The sequence below is a fragment of the Puma concolor genome, unplaced genomic scaffold (assembly GCF_028749965.1).
Source record: "Puma concolor isolate L17-30 unplaced genomic scaffold, mPumCon1.1.hap2 unalloc_scaffold_27, whole genome shotgun sequence".
NCBI lineage: Eukaryota > Metazoa > Chordata > Mammalia > Carnivora > Felidae > Puma > Puma concolor.
The window spans coordinates 442,435-467,027 of NW_028240233.1; the positions used below are offsets into that span (position 1 = coordinate 442,435).

Here is a 24,593-nt window from a genome sequence, read left to right on the forward strand (position 1 = left end):
CTCTTTCATTGGTCCAAGTGTGTGTTTTTATGCCAGTGCCATACTGTTTTGATTACTATAGCTTTATAATACAGTTTGAAGTAAAAAATTGTGATCCTCCAGCTTTACCCTTCTTTTGAGGATTGGTTTAGCTTTTGTGGTTCCAAATGAATTTTAGGATTATGTTTTATGTATGTGTAAAAAATGCCATTGGAATCTTAAGAATTACACTGAATCTATAGATGGCATTGCCTTAGTGTGGACATTTTAAGGTTAATAATTCTTCTAATCTATGAACACAGGATATCTTTCTATTTGTGTCTCTTCCAAATTTACTCCTAAGTACTTTATAGTTTGTGATGCTGTTGTAAGTGAGATTATTTTCTTCATTTCTTTTTCTGATAATTCATTGTTAGTATATAGAAACACCATTGATTTTTGTATGTTGATTTTGTATCCTGCATCTTTACTGAATTCATTCATTAAATTTAACAAGTTATTATTTTTTTTTGGTTGAGTCTTTAGGATTTTCTATACTTAAAATAATGTCATCTGCAAATAGACACACTTTTACTTCTTTCTTTCTTTCTTTCTTTCTTTCTTTCTTTCTTTCTTTCTTTCTTTCTTTCTTGATTCTGGTGACTTTTATTTCTTTTCTTGCCTAATTGTTCTAGCTAACACTTCTAGTACTATACTGAATAGGAGTGGTAAGAGTGAGCACTTGTCTTATTTCTGATTATAGAGGAAAAGCTTTCAACCTTTCACTGTTAGAATATGATGTTAAGTATTGAGTATTGTCATACATGGCCTTTATTATGTTGAGATTCTTTCCTTCTATACCTAATTTAGTGACAGCTTTTATCATGAATGGATGTTGAATTTTGTCGTATGCTTTTTCTGCATCAATTGAGATGATCATGTGATTTTTATCTTTCATTCTATTAATGCAGTATGTCACATTTATGGATTTGCACATGGTGAAATATCTTTGCATCCTAGGGATGAATCCCACTTAATCATGCTATATGATCCTTTTAATGTGCTATTGAATTGGTTTGCTAGAATTTTGTTGAGAATTTTTGCATTTATATTCGTCAGGGACATTGGCCTATAGTTTTAATTTTTTTGTAGTATCTTTGTCTGGCTTTGGTATCAGGGTAAATGCTACCTTGTAAATGAGTTTGGCAGTGTTCCCTCCTCTTAAATTTTTTGGGAAGAATTTGAGAAGGATTGGTGTTAACTCTTCATTAAATGGTAAAAATTCAGCAATAAAACCATTTGTCCTGGACTTTTGGGGAAGAAGATTTTGATTATTGACTCAATATCCTTACTTGTTTTTGGTCTCTTCAGATTTTCTGTTTCTTCATGATTCAATCTCAGTAGGTTGTATGTTTCTAGGAATAACTTATCCGTTTCTTCTAGGTTGTCAATTTTGGGGTCTCTGCTCAGGCACCATTATAACCAGATCTGTAGGATGGACTATGCAACTTCCCAGGTGTTCTGGTTAGGCTTCTTGGTCAGATAAGGCTGGAAGCTATATTCATCCCTGGTCAGGGCTTTGAATTTCCTTCCCAGCCCAGTCTCTATATCATAGGCTCCTTTGCTGATAAGGCTTATTGGCTGGGTACCTGAGTCGGGCAGGAGTATCCATCAGTATCCCTGGCCAGATAGTGCCACTAGCTCAGTTCTGCAGAGAGACAGAGCCAATGAGTGGGCTCTTCACTCAGGCGCTGCTGTAAGAGGGGCTGTAGGGTAATCTACACAGTCTCTGGGATGGTCTCAATAGGTTTTCTGGTCAGGCAGGACAGAGGACTATCTATACTCAGCAATAGGCAGGAGCCATGAATTTGCTTCCTCATCTGGATGGGGTGATCGAAGAGGTTCCCAGGCCAGAAAGGCTTATTGGCTGGGGACCCAACTCAAGCAGAATGGTTCCCTGGCCAGAGGGACCACCATTTTGGCTCTGCAGATGGGCAAAACCACTGTGTCAGATATCTACTCAGGCACTGCTGCTAGGAGAAACAATCTGCCAAGATCCAAGTGCTGGTTAACGTAAGCCATGTTTCCCTTCTCCATCTCATTCTGATCTCAAATGGTTAAGACCCACGGATACCTCCCCCCCAATACCTATGGGACAGGACCCAGGTGGGCCTTCCAGGAAGCAACCCACAACTCTGGAGGAGCTGGATGTCTACCTTGGGCTCTCTTTTTCCCACCAGAGAAACCATAGCTCTGGGAAGCCCTCTCAGTGCAGCACTATACTAGCCTGGGAGAGGGCAGTGCAGTCAGAGCATAGCTGATTGTCTTACCCTTCTAATGTGGTCCTTCTCAGTCTCTGTGGTTTCAGGGAGATTCACAGCCTCACAACCATACCCTGGGATTTTCACAATGGTGTCTTGTCTGTGGATACTTGCAAGATGGTCTTTTTGTGAGGGGGACTGAAGTCAGGAAAAACTTATGTCACCATCTTGATGACATCACTCTCTATATATTTCAATATAAATGTAATTTTGTAATAATAAAATTAATTATAATTTAAAGTTAAAGAAAATTAAAATAAAATGCAAATTGGTCCATATCATTCTTGAACTTATAACCAACCACTCAATGATTCTATATAACCTAGTAGATAAAGGCTAAGCTTCTTAAAATTACTTACAAATCCCTTAATAATCTGAGTCCAACCTTCCTCTCTTGTATGAACTTTCCTTTCCCAAATCCATACTTTATTCTTCTGCAGTGCTGAACCGACTATAGTTCTCCATGCACTGCATATGTATATGTTGTATATGTTGTACCCAGGTGTGGTTTTACTTTATATTTCTCAGCCTCTCTTCCATGTAGAAGACTCTTTCTATGCATTCCCCTTTCCTTTAGTTAAAATCTGATATTTTAACTTGCCAGGCACTACATACTCTATGATGTATTCATTTAACACTCTAGTTTGAATTAGTGGTTCCTATATGAGCTATGGCACTCATGGCTCACAGCAGTACCTGAAGTGCTACCAGAGAGCTGATAAATACCAATGATCCAGAAACACTGGAAAAATAGATCAGCTTAAATCCTTGAAATTCAGAGATTTAATATAAGTGTGTATAAAATTATGATATTAATGGAATTTATCTGGAATTTTCCATCAACGTATGTCCTTTGTATATGTTTTTTGGAGCTCATGACATTGATTACATGTCTCAATTGTCCCTTCTCTTCATAGCTAATGGAAAAGTTGATCTGAATAAAGTGACGGATGGCGTGAAAGCTGTCACAGGTGATTGAGAAGTTAATGTAAACATAGGATCCTAATTTTTACAGAACTGTTTTTCTTCATGCCTTAATTGCTAGGCTAATTCTATCATTTTTACCTCCTATTTGTTTAAGGTTTTCATAACCAGTAGCCCAGAAATTGGAGAATTTTCTGATGTATTCTTCACGAATACACTTCATTTTCCTTATTTTAAGACAGCCAAAATGTACAATAAAAGGTGAAATGGATCTTTGGAAAAGTCCCTGGTAATTACTTAAAGGAGAGGTGATACATTCTTCATGTCAATAGAATTATGAAGATAAGCCATCTGCAGCTTGAAAATTGACAAAAGAGATCTATAATACCCACTTTGTGTCATTGTCATTTTGAGTATGTTAGTCCAAGCCTCCCAAGAAGCAAAAGCCGGGGCAGGGTTAAACATGCCAGGACATTATTAGGGGAAATGCCTGCGTAAGAGAAAATAAGGAGGATGCCTGAAAGGCTGGGAGGCTGTCAGACTGCAGGGCAAATCTGTCACCAGGTGAAGGAAAGAGGAAGAAATGTTTGGGCGGAAGCATCCTAGATTGTCATGCAGTCTGAGGAGGGCCTGGCAAAAGTGCTTTCAAGAATCCTCTGGTTAGAATCACCATCCTGTATCTTCCAGGAACAGGGCTCCCCTAGTATCTTGGCTGCACTTGTGATTGGCCAGTGCCAATGATACATATGGCATTAGTGCAAAAAAACACAGGTTACTTTCAAAGCAGAAGGTGGGGCCCTTGGTTAATTATGTTCTCCATAGTTGGAACTCCTGTGGATACATTCTCATGACCACCGTTGAGAGTGCCATCTCTCTCTCTCTTGTTTTTTTATTAAGTATAATTTATTGTCAAATTGGTTTCCATACAACACCCAGTGCTCATCCCAACAGGTGCCCTCCTCGATGCCCATCACCCACTTTCCCCTCTCCCCTACCCCCGATCACCCCTCAGTATTGTTCTCAGTATTTAAGAGTGACAGTGCCATCTCTTATTAGCCTTTAGAAAGCTGGGGCACCTGGGTGGCTCAATCGGTTAAGCGTCTGACTTCAGCTCAGGTCACGATCTCACGGTCCGTGAGTTGGAGCCCTGCGTCGGGCTCTGGGCTGATGGCTCAGAGCCTGGAGCCTGCTTCTGATTCTGTGTCTCCCTCTCTCTCTGCCCCTCCCCCATTCATGCTCTGTCTCTCTCTGTCTCAAAAATAAATAAACTTATTTTTAAAAAGGCAATTATGTTTCCATAAATGACATTATCTCCATGTATTTGGGCAGAGCTCAGTGATCATTACTTTCCCCAGCTCATAATCCTATTGTTTTAGCATCCTAATTTAGTTTAATTATTTGCAATAATTTGATTGTACTTAAATTCCATGTATGTCATTGTTTTAATCTTTTTATTAAGGAGAAAATGTTGATGTCAATAGCGTTAAAGCTGTTCTGGGAAACATGGGGATCGAGCTCAAAGGTAAAGAATGCTTGGAGCTGGTGAAAACTCTTCCTTTTAAGGGTAAGCATTTTAAATATTGATGTATTCAAAGAGAGGTTTTTTTTTAAGTTTATTTATTCATATTGAGAGGGTGAGAACATGTGTGAGTTAGGGAGGAGCAGAGAGAGAGGGAGAGCGAAAGATTCCCGAGCAGGCTCCGCACTGTCAGCACAGAGCCGGACTCAGAGCTCGATCTCACAACCCGTGAGATATGACCTGAGCCAAAACCAAGAGTTGGATGCTTAATTAACTGCACCACCCAGCTGTCCCCAAAAAGAAGTTTTAGATTTCTGTGTCTGCGAGAAGCTCTAAAATTATCTCCATTTCCTAAGTTCTAGAAAATAGAAAATCCATTTCAAAAAAAATTTTTTTTAGAATGTCCACTTATACCTGAAATGAATCCCTAAGTGGTTTTACTTTTAGATTAGGAAGCAGCATTTCCATTACGATGGGTCTTTTTATCAATAGTGAAAAACAAACAAGGAAAAAACAAAGGTTAAACTGGGATTTGTGAAAGAAGAAAGGATTAATAATTGGAAGTGAATAAAGGCAGGATTGGGAAGAAGAACAGAGGTGTGCATGATGTGCTAAATTTCACCCGATTTTCTCTCAAATTTTATTAAAATAAGAGAAAACTCTTGAAAAGTCATTTTTCCTAATTTCTCTGTGATTTTCCACATTTCTCTGTGACTTAAATTCTGCCTTTTCTTATAGATGATGACAAGATCTTTCAAAACAGGTTGCTAGAAGTTGTGATGTCTCTAAAAGGTACGTGAGGAGCATAATGAGAGTGCAGACCAATATGGGATCCTTGCTTTTATACTGTTTCCAAGGTGTTAGTGGTTGCTGCTATACTGATCATATATACTGACTGCAAATTTATGCTCCCACTGAAGATCAAGCTTCACGTTAGCTGCTGATCTTTTACTTTATATCTAGGAAGAAAGCCTTCTACTTTCTCAAGATTCTTCCAAACTTTTCAAGAGAAAAAATACCAGATTTCAAGTTTGCATAGCAAACTGTGACAGACAAGATTAGCACTGATTCAGGGAATTTAATCAGCTGCAGATAAATACTAAACTGGGAATTCAGTCATCAAAACTTACTGTTTAGAAGTAAAAAATGTTTGCCTCCAGAACTAGAATTCACTTAGCATTTATTCAATGGTATTTAAAACTTTGTATTTTATAGTCTGATCCCCAAGACAAATCTCACGAGAAGTGACCTTCGTTCTAATGTCATAGTTGACTTTCTCTATAGGCATAATAAGGTCCTTAGTCTCTTGTTCTAAAATTGGTGTGTTTTTTTTTTTCACATTTTAGAACAAGGATTATTAACCTTACTACTAAGGGGGGTCTGTGAATAGGCTTTAGAGAATATATGACCCCCCCCCCCCCTCCCGAAATGATATGTAATCTTTGTGAACACTAGCATATAGCTCATGCAATTCACAACAGGGCATGTGTCTCTAAAAGCTTTATGAACCTCTTTTTTGAAGTTACATAATTTTCTTCATGGACTCTCTTTCCTTAGATGGGAAAGTCAATGTCAACGACTTGAACGCAATACTGGATAATATGGGAATCAAGCTCTCAGATAAGGAACTTGAGGCTCTGACTCAAAATCTCCCTGGTGATGGTGAGCAAGTTTCCAGATACCATAGTTCCATGTTGGGAGAGCTTGGACAATAAAGGTTGCGAGGGAAAGGGCCCTTAGGAATGGTAATCTACACTGATAGTAGGAAGCTATAAGTACGGGCAAAGCATGTAAACAGCATATAAGCAGCCAGCTACCAAGTCACCGTGAAAACATTGCCCTTTGTATGAATGTCTTTTATGTTCTTTACCCATATTATGGTCACTAGAGGACAGTCTTCCACATTTTAAAAAGAAACATGCAGGCCACTTAGATGACGGTACTTCTGAATTTCTTCCCATTACTAATGCGTATAGCTTTGAAATGGTAGAGAACTATAAGTAAAATTAATATTTTTGAAATGGCATGTTTTTATGTTTAGGCTTTTCTTTCTAGTATTAATGAAGACAATGAAAACTGAATAAATTAATAGCCTAGAAAGATATTCTTCAGTAAATAGTTCTTAAGTAAGCATATATAAAGTACTTAAGATAATGCCTGGCACATAGTAAGTTAGGATTTATTATATTTATTCCCACATTGTTTTTCACGATATTTCATGAGTCTTTTATATCTCATTATGACTTTAATTTTCTTTTGCAGTTGATAGGAGGACTTCTCCTAAAACACCGATGAAGGAACTGCAAACTTTTACAGGTAAATGAGAAGTTGATGTAAATCTAGGGTTTCGGTCCTTTATAATAGTTTTTTTTCAGTGGTATTTCTGGTATCTTATAAATTCTGATGTTTTATTTTTAAATATATGAATCCTGGATTGACATTAGGAAAGTTTCTACACTAGGATACAAGACTATATGTCAATTTTAAATCCTAAGTTTTCTGTTACTTGTGCAAGTAACATGCTTTGGGTCACAAATGTTTAAATGAAAAATATCTAGAAATGTATATAAAATGGCATGGTGAAGCTTAGAAATGATCAAGATAATGTATTCCTGATATCATCAATAATTCTTACCAAAGCAAATGTTTTTGAAGAATAATTTATATACGAATCTGCGTTATCTTAATTCACTCATCAGATTTTATTCTGAAAGTTGTTTTTTTCCAGCTTTAGGAAAAAAGGTCTTTAATTTATAATAAATGTGGTATTTTATTACCATAAGATACCATAAGATATGCTCCTAAAGATATGCTTTATTACCATAAGATATGCTCAACGGTTCTGCAATTGAGAACATCTTCGCCTAACACCTCATCTTGATATTAGGATATCATTAAACTTCATAGAACATATTTTACAACTTGATAGAATACCAGAGTTCCAAAAGCTTATATGTCTATTGTTCCCTCTCTTAAAAGATGAGAAGGTCGATTCTAATGACCTGAAAATTTTCCTGGGAAGCCTGGGGATTGAGCTCACAGATCAGGAAAAAGAGAAGCTACTGAAAACACTGCCAATTGACGGTGAGATTGATAGAGGTGTCATGGAGGTCTTTTGTTGGTCTTTAGGTCTGTGTAAATATTTCCAACTTTGTTTCTATTTATTTTTCTCCAAAAGTATAAAAGAAAAAATATTAAATTGAGTTTTAAGTATATAGAAACCTGTTACTGTCGCTTAGAATTTATATTGGAAGTTAAATAACCCTTTAGACAAGAGTTGACATTAACAGCTAAACATATTGTTACCTATCAAGCTACTAATTTGTTCATATCATGAGAAGAGAAAAAAAAAGAAAGATTGGAGATCCATGACAAAAAAATAAAGATGGGAAGCAGAAATTTAAAAGCACAGGGAAGCTATACTCATGTTTGAGCAAGGAGACTTCCTCAGGTACTGGAATAAAGAAGTTTGTCACAAGGAGAGAGGTTTTTGTTTCCAAACTTCATTATATTAGATGAAATAAACTAAAAATTAGAGACAACTCTTCTTAAAATGTTATTTTTGAAATTATTTATTTAAATTATTATTTATTTCACACCATTTTTGTGATTTCATGTTAATTTCCCCATTGCATGAATTATGGCTTTTCTTACAGCTGCTGGAAAGGTATATCACAACAGGTTGCTAAAGGGTGTGAAATCTCTCAATGGTGAGTAAGACCCAATTAAAAGTCATACTGTCTGACATTCCCCAACTTGACACTTTTATTCCAATTATGAATTCTGGCTCCTCACTTTGGTATCATTCCTTATTTATGATTCTTGCAGTCTACCCACATTTTAACTGATAACAGCGTATATTTTATCTTGTAGGAAGTTCCATATGGAACTTGCATTTTTTTTCAACTCTGTACACCCCTTCTCCATGCACGAAAAAATCACTTCACCTTAAACAAACAAACATAATAAGTAAATAAATAGAAAGTTGATATGCATGCAGAATTTTGGCATAATACACTTTTTTTTTCATGTTCCTACCTTCTGTCTTTCCTAAGGGGGAAAGGTTCATGTAAATAACCTGGACAACACCCTTAAAAAATTGGGACTTGAGCTCACGGAAGAGGAACTTGCAAAGCTGTCCAAAAATCTACAAGTTGATGGTGAACACTACAGATGTCCTCAGGCCATTTTTTAATTTTTCCTTTATATCTGATAGGTTTGAAAATAGATTTAATTGACAGATACATGTTAGAAAGTTTGGAGGAGAGCCCAATTTTATTTTTTTTACTTAAGTCTTTAATTTTAATTCCAATATAGTTAACATAGAAAATTATATTATTTCAGGTATACAATATATCAACAATTCTATATATATGTGATAAGTATACTCTTTAGTCCCCATCACCTGTTTCACCCATTCCCCCACCCACCTCCCCTCTGGTAACTACCAGTTTGTTCTCTATAGTTAAGAGTCTACTTCTTGGTTTGTCTCTCTCTTCTTTTTTTTTTTTCTTTGTTTACTCATTTTGTTTCTTAAATTTCACATATGAGTGAAATAGTATAGTATTTGTCTTTAACATTTCTCTTAGCATTATACTCTTTAGCTCCATCCATGTTGTTGCAAATGGCAAGATTCCATTCTTTTTTAAGGCTGAATAATACTCCATCACACACACGCACACGCACGCGCGCGCGCACATGCACACATGCACACACACACACACATATGTGCTACGTCTTTATCCATTCATCTATTGATGGACACTTGGAGGAGAGCCCAATTTTAAAGTCAGAATAAATCTTGGATCTTCATTACAATTAACCTAAAACAGCATCATCTTTCCGTAAATATACCAAAAACTGCAGAGGGTGCTGTCAGGACTCTAATAGCCTAAATAATAAGAAAGCAAAATAATAGGGATATGAAAATCTATTTATAGAGAAGTCAAGCCATTCTTCTATCTATCCTTCTGTCTAATGAAATCTTCACTCGAAAATGTGTTCAAAGATTTTTATCATAGTGCATGAGACCTTCAAGCTCCATCTGCCTGTGTGGACATATCTTCTCTCATTTTTCTAACTGTTCAAGCCATGTTGAGCTGCTTGTAGTTTCACATGCATAGCATGATGTCCCTGGACATTTTTCTCAACTTCTCCTCCATGTGAAGTCTCTTCCATCCTTCCATATTTCATATCAACTGCTCTGATACATTAATGTAGTTCACACACATCTCCTGCAGGAAGCAATCTTAGAACATACCAAGCTGGATTAGTGGTCCCTTCCTCAGCTGTTTGTTGGTACATGAAGTAAAGTTACCAGAATACCTGGCCAACTCCAATAGTATCTTCAGCTATGGCTTATAATGGCATCCAAAATACTAGGAAGAGCACACTTTTCCTGACCCAGTTTCTAGTATACAAGAGACCTTTGTATTAATGGAGATCATCTTAACTCCCTGAGATCCAGGCATTTTCTAAATGGTCTCAGGTAAAATGAAGATGTAAGGAATTTTTAATGGAATTGTTTCCTTAAAATATATGCCTTAAATTTGTCTTCTGGGCTTCTGACATTATTTTCATTGTGCCTTTTCTTGTAGCTAATGGAATGGTTGGTCTGAAAGAGGTGATGGATGGAGTAAAAGCTACTACAGGTAAGAGAGAAATTATGAATCGAAAACATTTAGTATTTATAGTAATTATATTGCATCATTATTGCTCAATTGCCATATTAGTTATGGCATTTATTTGTTCATTAAATTACTAGCAACTCATTTGTTTTCTGGTATATTTTTTATTTGTATATTTTGCTCTTCTCTTTTTTAGAATGGCCAAACTCTGTACTAGTGAAATAATATATGAAGTAAAATTTTGATAAAGACTACAGATAACTGACAAAAAATGAGACTAACAGATCTTACCTTATTTTATACATTTATTTGAATAAGTAATTTATAATATTCCAATTGAATAGCAGATACATAATGTAAATCTCACAGGGTTCAGAGTTGCCTTGCCATTGTCATTGTGACTGTGACTTCTTTTATTAGCACTTAGAGATCAAATTCTTTTTCTGTGAAAGTCATCGTCAGTATATCTGGAGAGGTCTCATTGGCCTATGCTCTTTATTCTGTACCGATTTAATCTACATAGCCATAGATTAATTTTCCCTGTTTGGAGTCATTAGATGATCCTTTAAATTCGTATATATGTAATGATGTCTATTTTTTTAAGGAAGGGAGGTTGATGTCAAAGATGTGAAAGCTATTCTGAAAAACATGGGAATAGAGTTCACAGATAAGGAACGTTTGAAGCTGCTGAAAAATCTGCCTTTCAACGGTAGGCATTTATATACTGATGTGACCTTAAAGTCTTCTTTGAAGCTTTTAAAGATTTTTTAATTTAAATTCCAGTTAGTTAACATACAGTGTAATACTAGTTTCGGGTGTACAATTTGGTGATTCAACACATCCACACATCACCCTGTGCTCATCACAAGTGCCCTCCTTCATCCCCATCACCTGTGTCACCCTTCCCTCGCCATCTTCCCCTCTGGTGACCATCAGTTTGTTCCCTATAGTTAGGAGTCTGTTTCTTGTTTTGCCTGGCTTTTTTACCCCGTGTTTGTTTTGTCTCCTCTTAAGCTTTTTTTTTTTTAGAAACTCAAACTATCCCCATTTGCTAAGATGCAACAGTAAATAAACAAACAAATACCAAACAAAATAATTTAAATGTTCACTCATTCTAGAGGGAAATTTCCATCTATGCAGTTTAACTCTCTGTTTTGGAATAATCATCCCCATGATGCTGACTCATGCCATCAAGGGGACTACATTTCTGAGGCTACCCTTACCTTTTTAGATACGTATAGGCAATTGTGGGAAGCAACCAAGGGAAAGAAGTGGTGTTAGACTAGAAGGGGATAAAAGGTCAGAGGTGATATTTTCCAAAAAAGCTGTGTATGTTATAGAGTGCCTTCTATGCTAAATTTTAGATAGACTTGCCATATTATAAACTTTCCCTAATTTTCTCTCAAACTTTATTTTAATGAGGGAAGTTTCTAGGGCAAATCATGAAAATCTCAGTTTTACTAAAGTTTTAGTGAATAGCCACATCATTTCTCTATGACCTTAATTGTGTTCTTTTTTATAGATGAAAACAAGGTCTTTAAGAACAGGTTGCCAGATGGTGTAAAGTCCCTTAAAGGTGAGTGAGAAACATAATAAGAATACAAATGAATATGAGATCTTCATTTTATACTGTTTCCAAGATGTGAATTTGAATGCTGCCATCTGTCATATGTACTGATTGCAAATGTATGCTTTTTTGGACCTCAATCTTTATTTTAGCAGTTGAATCTGATGTTCTGTCTTGGAAGTAAAGCACCACACTTTCTTGTCATTTTCGAAATTTTCAGGAAGAGAAATATCAAATTTCATGTTTACATGGGAAAAAATATAAATGATTAGCAGTGATCCAGAGAACGTAATAAATAGAAAAAACTAAATTGGCAGTTCATTCATCAAAAGTCAACCTACTATTGTTTAGAACTAAATAATGTTTGCCTCCAGTACCAGAATTCCCTAAGCATTCACTGAACACCATTTTTTCAACCAGATTTTTTTTTTTTAATTCATTAAGAAAATCGAGGCTGGCAAGAGTGATAGCCCTCAGCTTTACATCTTCAATCCCTCCCTATTCAGGTATCTTTAAGCACACCCATGTTAGTATAAAGGATGAGTGAGAAGTCCCTCTTCCTCCTCAAAGCTTACCAGGATGCCCTTGACTCCACTGTCTCCCGTATCTTTTAAGACCTTGCCCCACTGGCCATTTTCAACCTCTTCAGCCCATTCACATGTTCCACATACACCATCCTATAAAATAAGCAAACTAGAACTCTCCACACCCCTTTTTGGCCACAACTCAATCTCTTTCTTCCCTTTTTCATCCATTTCTTGAGAGACTTTTCTGTACTCTGAGCCCATATTTCTGTACCTTATTCTCAAACTAATTTCAGTATTAAATGCCATTTAAAACCTTGTGTTTCTGTAGGCTGGTCCCCAAGACAAGTCTCAAGGGAAGTAGCCATAGTTCTAAATTTGTAATTGACTGCTTAGAATATTTTGTCTCTGTGCTAAAATTGTTGAACATTAATTTATTTTTTTCACTTTAGAGCAAACATTTTCTGTTTGGTCCGAAGCAAATTTTGTGAATAATGATCTACTGCTTAAGAAATTCACAATGGGATATGTGTATCAAAAAAGTGTAAGAAATTCTCTTTTGAAGTCATTTAATATTCCTTATGGACCGTCACTTTTCTTAGGTGGGAAGGTCAATATGAACAACCTGGGCACTGTTCTGAACAACCTGGGGATAAAGCTTGCAGATACGGAACTTAAAGATCTGGCTGAAAACATACATGTTGGTGATAAGCATATTATCATATATACTAGTTAACCCCGGAGAGAGGTTAGTTACAAGAAACTTGGGGGGGGGGGGGGGGCGGGGAAATGCCCTTTTTCATAGGGAGAAGGGAAGGCCCAAGAGCAGTGTGAGACACCATATCAATGACTAAAACACAGAGAATGTCATTTGAGTTTATGAGTATCCAGTTAACAAAGTCAAAATTAAACCAGTTTTCTATATGTGTGATATGTATGACTTTTATGTTCTCTGTAAGTATCATGTTTAGTAGTTGAGTCTTTCCAGTTTTGAATACAAGAATGCAGATTCTTTAGACACATTCACTTCTAAGTAACCTCCCCTTACTAACACAAATAAATTTGAGATATTATAGGCCAAACTGCACCATTGCGATTGCGTGGTTTTCATGTTTAGAATTTTCTTGTTATTCATGCTTGTCTTAGAATAAAAGTGGACTAGAATAATAATCTAAAAAGTGTGTTCAAAAATATTTGTTTAAGTAAATATTAGCAATTATGATGGGGCCTGACACATAGTTAAGTGCAACTGTTATAGTTCTTCCCATGTTTTCCCACAAACTTTTGTATTATATCTAGAATGTAATATTTGAAGTCTATATGATATATGAGATCCATAATATATGGGATCTATAATATACTGCGATTTTATCTTCTCTTATAGTTGATGAGAAAATTCCTCTAGAAACACTGATGGAAAACATCACAGATTTTACAGGTGACTGAAAAGTTACTATAAAATTAGGATTCCAATTATCTACATTAAATTTTGGTTTTTGCTAATATTTCCTGGTACTTCATCACTGACTTGTAAATTCTGACATTTCTCTATATTTATTAATGAAATATTTGCTTCTAGTGTTACATGTATTGATATAAAATTATCTGATTTTGCAATGAAATTACCATACTATTTCTTGCTTTCAAATTCTACAATCTCTGTTGTTTATGCCAATAATGTAATTCACTTCACCAGTGTTTAATAACCACAGTATAGAATGGCACAGCAAATTAGAGAGTGAAGCCTAAAATTGATGGAAGTAATGAATTTATTGTATTTATCATATAATTCTTATTTTTTAAATTAAAATACTTTTTCAAAGAAAAATTCATATAAGCATCTATTTTTCTAACTAATAGATCAAATTTCATTCTGAAAGTAGTCTGTCCTGATTTTAGAAGACTCTCTTGTTCACATTAAGAAAATAAATTTGACCTATCATCTACATTGATTCTGTAGTTGAAAATGTTTGTTTGTTTTTATTACTGTAGTTTTCAGTCTGAAAACAAGGAGATGGTATTAATTATCCTAAAATAACTTTTTTCATTAGAAATAATTACTATTATCTGGAGGTGCCTGGGTGGCTCAGTCGGTTAATCGTCCGACTTCGGCTCAGGTCATGATCTCGCAGCTTGTGAGTTCAAGCCCTGCATCAGGCTCTGTGCTGACAGCTCAGGGCCTGGAGCCTGCTTCAGATTCTGTGTCTCCCTCTCTCTGCCCCTCGCCCACTCGCTCTCTCTCTCAAAAATAAGTGATAAAACATTTAAAAACTTAAAAAAAAAAAAGAAATTATTACTGCTATCTGAAATGAAGATGTATACCAAATTTCTTATTTTCAAAGGTGAGAAGACTGAATCTAGTGAGCTAAAAAATGTTCTGGGAAATCTCGGAATTGAGCTCACAGATGAGGAACTAGAGAAGCTGCTGAAAATACTGCCAATTGATGGTGAGTCATACAAGTGTCTGTGGGAGCTTCCAAGGAAATTAGATTTTTGCAGATCTGCATGAAAATTTTCACTTCTTCTCAAACATGATGGAACATTTTAAAAAAACTAAAATGTAAGCTACATTTTAAAACAGTAAGTGTCGTTTAGAGTTTATTTTAGAAGCCAAGCAACTCCTCAGATGTAAGTTGCCATCAGAGCCAACAAATGTCTACTGTCTCCCTTCAGGGCTTATACCATAAGAAGGAAAAAGAGAGAGATAAGCGAGCAATGGAAGAAATTAAAAATAAAAGTCAGAATTAAAAAGAAAGCAAAGAGATATTTGTACAGTACAGTAGGCCCACTCAAGGGGACCAGCTTATCATATTGAAAAAGCCTTCTCTTCCTTAATTTCACTGTTATATAAAGATGAAAATTTTAGGTGAAACATTTTTTAAAAATTTTTTAATGTTTATTTATTTTTGAGAGACAGAGAGTGATAGAGCACGAGCAGGGGAGGGGCAGAGAGAGAGAGGGAGACACAGAATCCGAAGCAGGCTCCAGACTCTGAGTTGTCAGCACAGAGCCTGACGCGAGGCTCAAACTCACAAACTGCGAGATCACCACCTGAGCCGAAGTCAGACGCTTAGCCACCTGAGTCATCCAGGCACCCCATAAGTGAAATATTTATAATGGTACTACCGAATTATCATCCACATATTGTACAAGTAACCCAATATAGCATACAATTAAGTGAATTCTAATGTATTCACCACATTCATCACAACAATCAATTTTAGAACATTTTTATTATCCCAGAAAGATATTCCATACCTATTAACAGTCACCTCCCAATTTCTCCATCTCCCTCAGCCCTGGGCAACCACTAATCTATTTTCTGTCTCCATCAGTTTCCCTATTCTGGATATTCCACATAAATAGAATCATATAATACGTGGTCCGTAGTGACTAGTTTCACTTAACATAATGTTTTCCAGGTTTATCTCTGTCCTGTTATGTATTAATACAGTTGACGCTTGAACAACACGGGTTAAGAGCACTGACTCCCTGTGTAGTCGAAAATCTGTGTATAACTTTTGACTCTCCAAAAACTTAACTACTAATTGCTTACTGATGACCAGAAGCCTAACTGGTAACGTAAAGTCAATTAACGTACATTTTGTTGTTATATGTATTATATACCCTATTCTTTACAATAGGTAAGCCAGAGAAAATAAGATGCTAATAAGAAAATCATAAGGTGGGGCACCTGGGTGGCTCAGTCAGTTAAGCGTCTGACTTGAGCTCAGGTCATGATCTCACGGTTTGTGGGTTCGAGCCCTGCATCAGGATCTGTGCTGACAGCTCTCTCTCAAAACTAAATCAACATTAAAAAAATAATTTAAGAAAATCATAAGGAAGAGAAAATACATTTACAGTGCTATACTATAAAAAAAAAAAACAAAACCCACGTATAAATGGACCTGCACAGTTCAAACCTCTGTTTTTCTAAAGTCAACTGTACTTTGTTTCTTTTCGCTGCTGAATAATAGGCTATTCTATGGATATAACACATTTTATTTATCCATTCGTTGGTTGATGCGCATTTGGATTGTTTCCACATTTTAGCTATTATGAATAATTCTCCTATGAACGTTCATGTACAAGTTTTTACATGGATATATATTTTCATTTGTCTTGGGTATATACCTAAGAGAGAAATTGTTGGGTCATATGGTAATTCTGTGTTTCACCTTTTGAGGAAGTGCAGGCTGTTTTCCAAAGAGGCTGCATTACTTTCCATTTCCACCAGCGGTGTATCAGAGTCCCAGTTCCTCCGCATCCTGGTCAACACTTGTTACTTCTGTCCTTTGATAATATCCTAGTGGGTATGAGGTGGTATCTTATTCTGGTTTCGACTTGCATTACCCTGATTGCTAATGATGTTAAGCATCTTTTCATGTGAATATTGGCTAAACGTATACCTCCTTTGGAGAAAAATCCACTCATAACCCTCATCCGTTTTTAAATTTGGTTATCTTCTTCTTATTGAATCGTAGAAGTTCTTTATACATTCTAGATACAAGTCCCTTATATTTTCTAGATAGAAGTTCCTTATCAGATACATGATTGCAAAAGTTTTCTCCTGTCCTGTGAATTATCTTTTTACTTTCTTGACAGTGTTCCTTGATGCACAAAAGATTTTTAACTTTGATGATGTCCAGGGTATAACTTTTTCTTTTGTTGCTTGTGTTTGGGTGTCATATATTAAAAAAATGTCTAATCTAAGGTTAAGAAAATTTACAGTCATGTTTTCTTTCAACATTTTTATAGTTTTAACACTTACAATTAGGTCTTTGATCCATTTTGAGTTACTTTTTGTATAAAATGTGAGCTAGGGATCCAAAAGAATATTCTCTTTGCATGTGACTGTCCAGTTGTCCCAGCACCATTTATTAAAAAGACTGTTCTTTCTTCATTGAATGTGCAAGTACCTTTGTCAAAAATCAGCTGACCAAACATTGGAAGGTTTATTTCTGGATTGTAAATTCTATTCCATTAATGTATATATCTAGTTTTATGCCAGTACCTCCCTGTCTTGATTACTGTCACTTTGTAGTTTTTAAACTCAAAAGTGTGAGTCCCCTACTTCTTTTTCCTTTTTAAGATTACTTTTGCTTTTTGGAGCCTGAGCTTTATCATATGAATATTAGGACCAGCTCATCAGTTTCTGCAAACAAACCAGCTGGAATTTTTTATAAGAATGTATTGACTCCGTGGATCAGTTTAGGGAATATTGTTACATTCACAGTATTAAGTCTTCCAATCCATAAACATAGGATGTCTTTTCATTTATTTAGGTCTTCTTTAATTTCTTTCTATAGTGGTTTAGAGTCTCCAGAGTATAAGTTTTGTACTTCTTTTGTTAAAATTATTCTTAGGCATTTTATGCTTTTCATGCTCTTGTAAATGAAATTGCTTTCTTAAGTTTTCTTTTCATTTGCTTGTTGCAACTCTATAGCAATACAGTTGATTTTTGTATGTTGATACAAGACTGCATTTTCTGCTTCTGAAATTATTCAGTTCATGCTATTTTTGTGAAACTCGTATTCATTCTACCATTACATGAATTATGACTTTTCTTACAGCCAATGGAAAGTTATATCGTAATAGACTACTGAAGGCTATGAAGTCTCTCAAAAGTAAGTAAAAAACGAAATTATAAGGCATGTTATCTAGGTCTCCAGGTACACCATCCAAGCATGAATCTTGGCCCTATATAAGCTTTTATTTATAATTCTCCCAGCGTAACTACATCTTACCTGCTGTTAATATACACTTTCTCTTGGCAGGAAGTCCACTGTCTTCTTAGATTTTTTTCAACTTTTTCTCAAGAAGAAAAACCAACCCTGGCAAAAACAAACAAAAAACCCTGGTTGTTATTGAAAAGCAATGGTCAGCTACAATAATCACTAATAAGTCAAGCCAGTAAACAAAAAAGAACCCTACTTTTTATGCAGAGTAATTAAGTTAGTGGTCTGCAGTTCTGTTTGTTCCAGCACCTTAACCTTGTCTTACTTTGTAGGCTTGTCCACAAGAATAGACTAAAGGAAATGCGGTTCTGACTCCATTGACTTTCTATTTGAGTCTTTAAGTGGAAAAGCCTATTTGGGATTTCAGCCTTGTCAAAGTGTAATAATAACAGAGGCATGAAATATATTTTATCTTTTGTTTCTTTTGTTTTAATAATATGTGGTCATTGAAGTTAATAATAGTTTTCCTAAAAAACATTTTTAAATTTTACTATTATACAACTTTTTTTTTTCAAGTGTTGCTTTACTGTCTCTTTCCTAAGATGGGAAGATTAAAAAGAATTACCTCCATACTAGTTTGGGAAATATGGGAATGGGGCTCACAGACGAGGAATTTGCTGGATTGTCAGGAGACCTACAAGTTGATGGTGAGTACCAAAGGTAGCATTCAGGATCTATTTATCTTGATCTTCGATTTAAAGGGGTATCAATTAAAATTATGTTGTGAGACAAATTTAGCTGGACTTTATTATACTCTAAAAACAAAGTGTATCTTTTTCTGAGCTCATGTCATTGATTACATGTCTCTTTTGGACTTCTGTAGCAAACGGGAATGTTGATCTGCATGACGTGATGGAAGGAATGAAAGCTATTACAGGTGAGCACAAAGTCACTATAAACCTAAATTCCCATTGGAACACTGACTATATTTTACCATTAACCTTAAATGCCATGTTGATTCTGTTACTGTACTCCGTATTATAAATATTTGCCCAGAGTTGGGCTTTGTGGTATTCGTGTTTTGGTAATAAAATTTTAGCTTCAAGTCTTGGTAAGAAGACCCTTACTCTCTTAAAAAAATAATCTAAAAATAACTTTTTTAGAGTCACTAAATTTCCCTCACGAGCCTTTCTCTTTCTGATTAAGGGAAAGTTGACATCAAAAACCTGGAAACCGTTCTAGGTGACATGGGAATCAAGCTCACAGACCAGGAACTTGAAGATCTGAAAGAAAACCTGCCAGTCAGTGGTGAGCACGTGAGATACCATTGGATTTTGAGCTTTAGGTGTTATGTACCGTTAGCAATGAAAGGAATGGAACGAGGGAACTTTTTACGCAGAAGAGGTCCAGATTGTAGATGGGACAAGAACACTGACAAAGAAGTTGAGAATGTAGTATTTGGACACAGGTGGCATGGCCACTAGAAGAGTCTGCGAAGTTCTGAGGACAACAAAGTTTGCCTTTCCAAAATGGCCGCTTTTGAATCTCATCTTTTTGTTATCAAATTCAAGAGTTGATATTTTATGAAATAGAAAGTCAAATTTACATTTTTTAAATAAGTATATTTTTAATATTTTAAATCTTTTCTTCTGTTCTATATTCAAGCATATTCTTTGAATCAGCTTGAATTGCTGAATGGCTATTTAAAGTGCATAACAAAATGCCCAGTAACAAAATGCTGTTATAATCTGAAGGGGAGGAGAGCGTTCTTATGCTATTTTATATCATTTTATGAGCTTCAAGTTATGTGTTTTTTCTGTTACAGTTGATAATACAGTTGCTCTGAAAACTTTGAAGGATGAAGTGAAAGCTTTTACAGGCAAGAATTTGTTATAAATGATTTGCAACAAATTGTGGTTTACACTAAAAATTTTAATAGCATTTTCTCAAAATTCTACTACTGCTTTACAGATTCACATACTTTCAGTATTCATTTTGATAAATATGTGCATCTACTGATCAACATCTTAATCTAACATTATCTGGGTTTATAAGTAAAACAAAAGGACTATTTCTTCATTGTAAGTCATATATTCTTTGATGCTTTTTTTCAGTAAAAGTGCCTGGCTCTTATTTATACACCCAAACCTAGATGATCACAGCAAAAGCAGGGTGGAGCTGTAGAAATAAAAGTCCATTACCAACAGCTAATTACATAGTTTTAACAAAGTAAAGTAAAATATGTCACACTTTGTTAATTGTGTCTTGTATCATACTAACCGTCTCTTGACCTTATTTCTGGATAATTATATGACCAGATTTGCTTCTGTACTATGTGATATCATTCCCAGTGTTAGGGATACATCCCATTTGCTAATATCGAGGGACAAATTCTATTTTTTATTTAGCATTTGACTCTTTTTATTAGAAAATCTTTCACTCCATCTTTCCTTTTCATTCTGGTATCAGAGTAAGGACTAGAGCAGCAAAAGTAAATGTTTAGATCATGTTAAATAATCAGATTGTCCGTTAATAGTTTAACCTGTAACTATTCTGTCTTTTCAAAGGAGAAAAGGTTGATTCCAGGGACCTACAAAATACTCTAAAAGACATGGGGATTGAGCTTACAGACAAGGAGGCCAAGCAACTGAGGAAAACACTGCTCCTTGATGGTAAGTGAATGCCACATAAATGCCACCATGCCTTCCAGGGAACCTGACTTTATGGGTCAGTGCGAGCCATTCTTAATCTTTTAGTAGTACAGTTTTGTCTTAAAATGCCATAAATTAATAGAGAAAGGCACTTCTGACTTGAAAAGAAATTCTTTCATTACCTCGTGGAACACAATCTGAAATTCATCACTACATTGCCATATAGTAATCTGAGTGACTAATACTATCCTCTCAGATTGGTATTAGTTTTGCAATAAGAGCAAGGAAACATAATGAAGGAGAAAGAGGACATCAGTAGAATAAAAAGGAAGAAATATTTTAATGTATTTTTTAGAATGGCACCATGGGAGAGTTTAATAAATGTCTGTAATTCCAAAGAATGGGTAAGTTTGTCACTGTGGAAAACATCTATCTATCTCTATCTATCTATCTATCTATCTATCTATCTATCTATCTATCTAGAGCACATGAGCAGGGCAGGGGTAGAGAGAGAGAGAGAGCGAGAGAATCTCAAGCAGGCTCCACACTCAGCACAGAGCCTGACATGGGGTTCAGTCTCATGACAGAGATCATGACCTGAGCCCAAATCAAGAGTCAGATCCTTACCGACTGAGCCAGTCAGGCACCACAAACATTTATATTTTTAAATGTCCACGTCGTATAACTATAAAATAAATGCATTTTTAAAGCAAATCATTGAAATGTATCTTTCTACAATCATATAATTTGTAATGTTTTGGTTTTCTGGAGATCTGAATTGTACTTTTTCTTACAGCCCACGGAAAGGTGTTTCAAAGCAGGTTGCTGAAGGATGTGAAGTATAATAAAAGTGAGTAAGAAGCACAAAGATGAGGCATATGAAATATCCTTAAGCATTAAATTTATATCACTAGGATATAACACCTTATTTTGCTTCTTGTACCACATCTATGTTTTTGCTGGTAGTAATCCTTACTTTATCTTAGATGAAAAGTTCTCTACTGCATTGTGGGTTTTTTTTTTTTTTAACATTTATTTTTGGGACAGAGAGAGACAGAGCATGAACGGGGGAGGGGCAGAGAGAGAGGGAGACACAGAATCGGAAAGAGGCTCCAGGCTCCGAGCCATCAGCCCAGAGCCTGACGCGGGGCTCGAACTCACGGACCGCGAGATCGTGACCTGGCTGAAGTCGGACGCTTAACCGACTGCGCCACCCAGGCGCCCCGCGGAATTCTTAATTTTTAAATAAAAGTCCCAAAATTTTAGAAATAAATTTTTAGAATGAACAGGGAAGAATGAGATCTCTTTGTTATTTTAGTAACTTAGCCATTTAAAACTACCAGTGTCTGAAGTATCATTTAAAGTTTTTGGAAGCAGGAGTGTTATCTGAATAATTCAACTTAATGGAACTCTTGTCTCTGTACATGGAAGGCACTAGGAGAGATGCTGGGTGAATGCAAAGATTAGTAAGAAAAGGTCCTTGCCCCAAAGAGCTTTTAATCCTGTAACGTAAATTTTTACGATGCAAGGGGAGGGAACAAAAAGGATCAACGATGGGTTCAGTGAATCGGCCGGGAAACATTTTTGTGCAACGACTTTTCATCCTTTGCGTTACTGTATTATTCACGAGCACCATTAAACGTCTCGGAATACTTGCGTCTCTATTCCTATTACCATTTTATAAACCATAAATAGCACACATTTGATTACTCATAAATACAAGCATCACAGTGCAAAAGAAAACCCCAAATCTCCAAGAACAATGCCTAACACATAAGAAATACACAGTGAAATTCTTCCAAATGTATTTATAAATGCTTTCTATACAGTTAACCTATGAACGTAATTCTTATTGGCTCAGAATATTCTTTTAAGATGTTACGTGTGTGGTTTTAACGTCACAACAAAAATCAAATGCCAGTAAGCTGAACATCTTGAACTGCTTATGCACGCTGCATTTGACCATGGGCTGTGCTCTGAGTAAGCTGCAACAGAAACAGAGGCTCCAGCCTGTGGCACGCAACACTAAGACAGGCACACCACGGAAGTGTGAGCTCTGGCCACCGTGGCTCAGGGGTCTCCACGGAGTAACGCCGTCCCCACACTGTTTCAGTGGCCTTCAGGAAGTCCAAAGAACTCACCTAAAAAATGCTCCACTTTTGTCCTTGCTTTATTCTACTGCAGGCAGTGTGCTGAAAAGGGCATACGCCGTCCCTGACACCCCAGCCCACAGTGCCGAAGCATCTTCTGTACAGAACGGTCTAGAGGTGCCATTCATAAGACAGACCAAAACCAAAACAGTAAGTAAACTGTGAGATTTCATGCCCAAACGTTGCCACGCTGGTGAGATTTTCACCTGGCAACAACCGTAGACAGAAACGAAATACAAAATGAGTTTGAAGTACTTAATTGCCATGTGTCTGTGGTTTGTAGCCCAGCTGACCTTTTTTAAAGAGCTTATGACACGTTCTTATCTAGAGCACCAGAATCTAAATTCAGATACTTACGTTATTGCACTCTCCAAGGAAATACAGTGCAAATCCATCAGCTTTTGTGGCTGCCAAAGTAATAAAAAAGGAAGAAACTAATCTCAATGGAAGAACAGACCACGTATGAATTCTTTAAGGTGAGACCTCAGAGAGGAATCTTGTGAAAGGGCTTGTTAACATAATTAACGGTCATGCAGCGAATCGAGCCAACCAATTTATGGCTTTATTCAATGACATAGAACATTTTCATTCATTATTTATCAGCTATTGCAAACTTTAAGACGTGACATCCTCACATGCACACAGCAGCCAGTGCACTACGCAATAATATGTTTGTGAAACTTTAAATGTTACAACTATTGTTAAATATGTTTCGTTTAAGAACGGGATTTAATTGTTAAAGTACTAAAAAATACCAGACACAATATTCATAATAATGAGTAATCAAGGCAAGCATCACCCAAAGAGGATGATGCACGTATCCATGCAGCCTCACGAAGAGAACACGGCTTAACTCTCCTAACACTGCTTCAGGGCCATGTGAAGGCAGTTCCCACGGCAGATAACCGATATTACTCCCGCAGGATCGCTTGCCTATAGACTCACGGTTCACTCCTTTTCACTCGTGCGGCCTTGGGTCAAATATTTGGCCTGCCTTTGCCACAGCTTCCCCATCAGAAAAGAGGTGATCAAAGTACGTAGATCTGCCATCTGCCCCAATAAATTTAAAATGCTTTGTGTTGCTTAAAAATTAAGGATTTCCTTCGTAAAGATGTGATTTAATTCAACAAAACTACACGTTCCAAAGAAACTAGGCTTTATTTAGAAAGCATAGTATATTCCATTTGCACATCTAGCAGATACTTTTTTGAGACTGGGTAAGTTAGGAAGTTTTAGGTTTGACTCATTCTGGTCGTTTCAGAATAGAGTATTTTCACTTCAAACTTAGCCCGAGAACAGAAGCAAATAAATAACTTGCATTTGCCTTGTAATAAGTATATTACTCTTTCCATTTTCTGCAACAGAATAAAAGACACTTTGGTTCAAAAGTTCTACCAGAAGGAATATAAAACATTTCTTACCTATTTTAATGATGCTGCTCAATTCATAAAGGAGTAACTGATTGTCTCCTCCTGTATCTAATCGCTGTTCGATGTAGCTGTTTAATTCATACACAACTCCCTGCATATTCGTATCTTGGTACTTTTAATAAAAAAAAAAAGAAAAAAGAAAGAAAGAAAAAGAAAGGGCATAATTAAATATAATAAGATAAAAATTCCTTAATTTATAAAACATTTTATTAATTATATAACTTTATGTGTGTGTGTGTATATA

The 24,593-nt window shown here is 36.0% G+C and overlaps 2 protein-coding genes across 24 annotated transcripts in view; one reads left to right on the plus strand and one right to left on the minus strand.

Moving 5' to 3' along the window:
• LOC147571454 (EF-hand calcium-binding domain-containing protein 13-like) overlaps nucleotides 1-14,949 on the plus strand; it is a 30,244-nt gene extending 15,295 nt beyond the window's left edge. The window contains exons 4-17 of the mRNA XM_086696417.1: nucleotides 3,197-3,250; nucleotides 4,663-4,767; nucleotides 5,461-5,514; nucleotides 6,280-6,384; nucleotides 6,985-7,038; nucleotides 7,702-7,806; nucleotides 8,379-8,432; nucleotides 8,778-8,882; nucleotides 10,320-10,373; nucleotides 10,954-11,058; nucleotides 11,872-11,925; nucleotides 13,043-13,144; nucleotides 13,825-13,878; nucleotides 14,783-14,949. Coding sequence (XP_086552543.1) covers nucleotides 3,197-3,250; nucleotides 4,663-4,767; nucleotides 5,461-5,514; nucleotides 6,280-6,384; nucleotides 6,985-7,038; nucleotides 7,702-7,806; nucleotides 8,379-8,432; nucleotides 8,778-8,882; nucleotides 10,320-10,373; nucleotides 10,954-11,058; nucleotides 11,872-11,925; nucleotides 13,043-13,144; nucleotides 13,825-13,878; nucleotides 14,783-14,949 — 1,172 coding nt within the window. The remainder of the gene's footprint in view (nucleotides 1-3,196; nucleotides 3,251-4,662; nucleotides 4,768-5,460; nucleotides 5,515-6,279; nucleotides 6,385-6,984; nucleotides 7,039-7,701; nucleotides 7,807-8,378; nucleotides 8,433-8,777; nucleotides 8,883-10,319; nucleotides 10,374-10,953; nucleotides 11,059-11,871; nucleotides 11,926-13,042; nucleotides 13,145-13,824; nucleotides 13,879-14,782) is intronic.
• Nucleotides 1-24,593, minus strand: part of LOC147571450 (pleckstrin homology domain-containing family M member 1-like) — a 191,938-nt gene that overhangs the window by 106,283 nt on the left and 61,062 nt on the right. For 10 of the 23 annotated variants that reach the window (XM_086696372.1, XM_086696374.1, XM_086696382.1 and 7 more), the window contains one exon: nucleotides 18,188-18,274. In XM_086696372.1, coding sequence (XP_086552498.1) covers nucleotides 18,234-18,274 — 41 coding nt within the window. In that variant the 3' untranslated portion in view covers nucleotides 18,188-18,233. Of the gene's footprint in view, nucleotides 1-16,080; nucleotides 16,243-18,187; nucleotides 18,275-23,274; nucleotides 23,327-24,340; nucleotides 24,462-24,593 lie in introns of those variants that run through there. The other 13 variants (XM_086696388.1, XM_086696389.1, XM_086696390.1 and 10 more) reach the window with 8 other exon arrangements.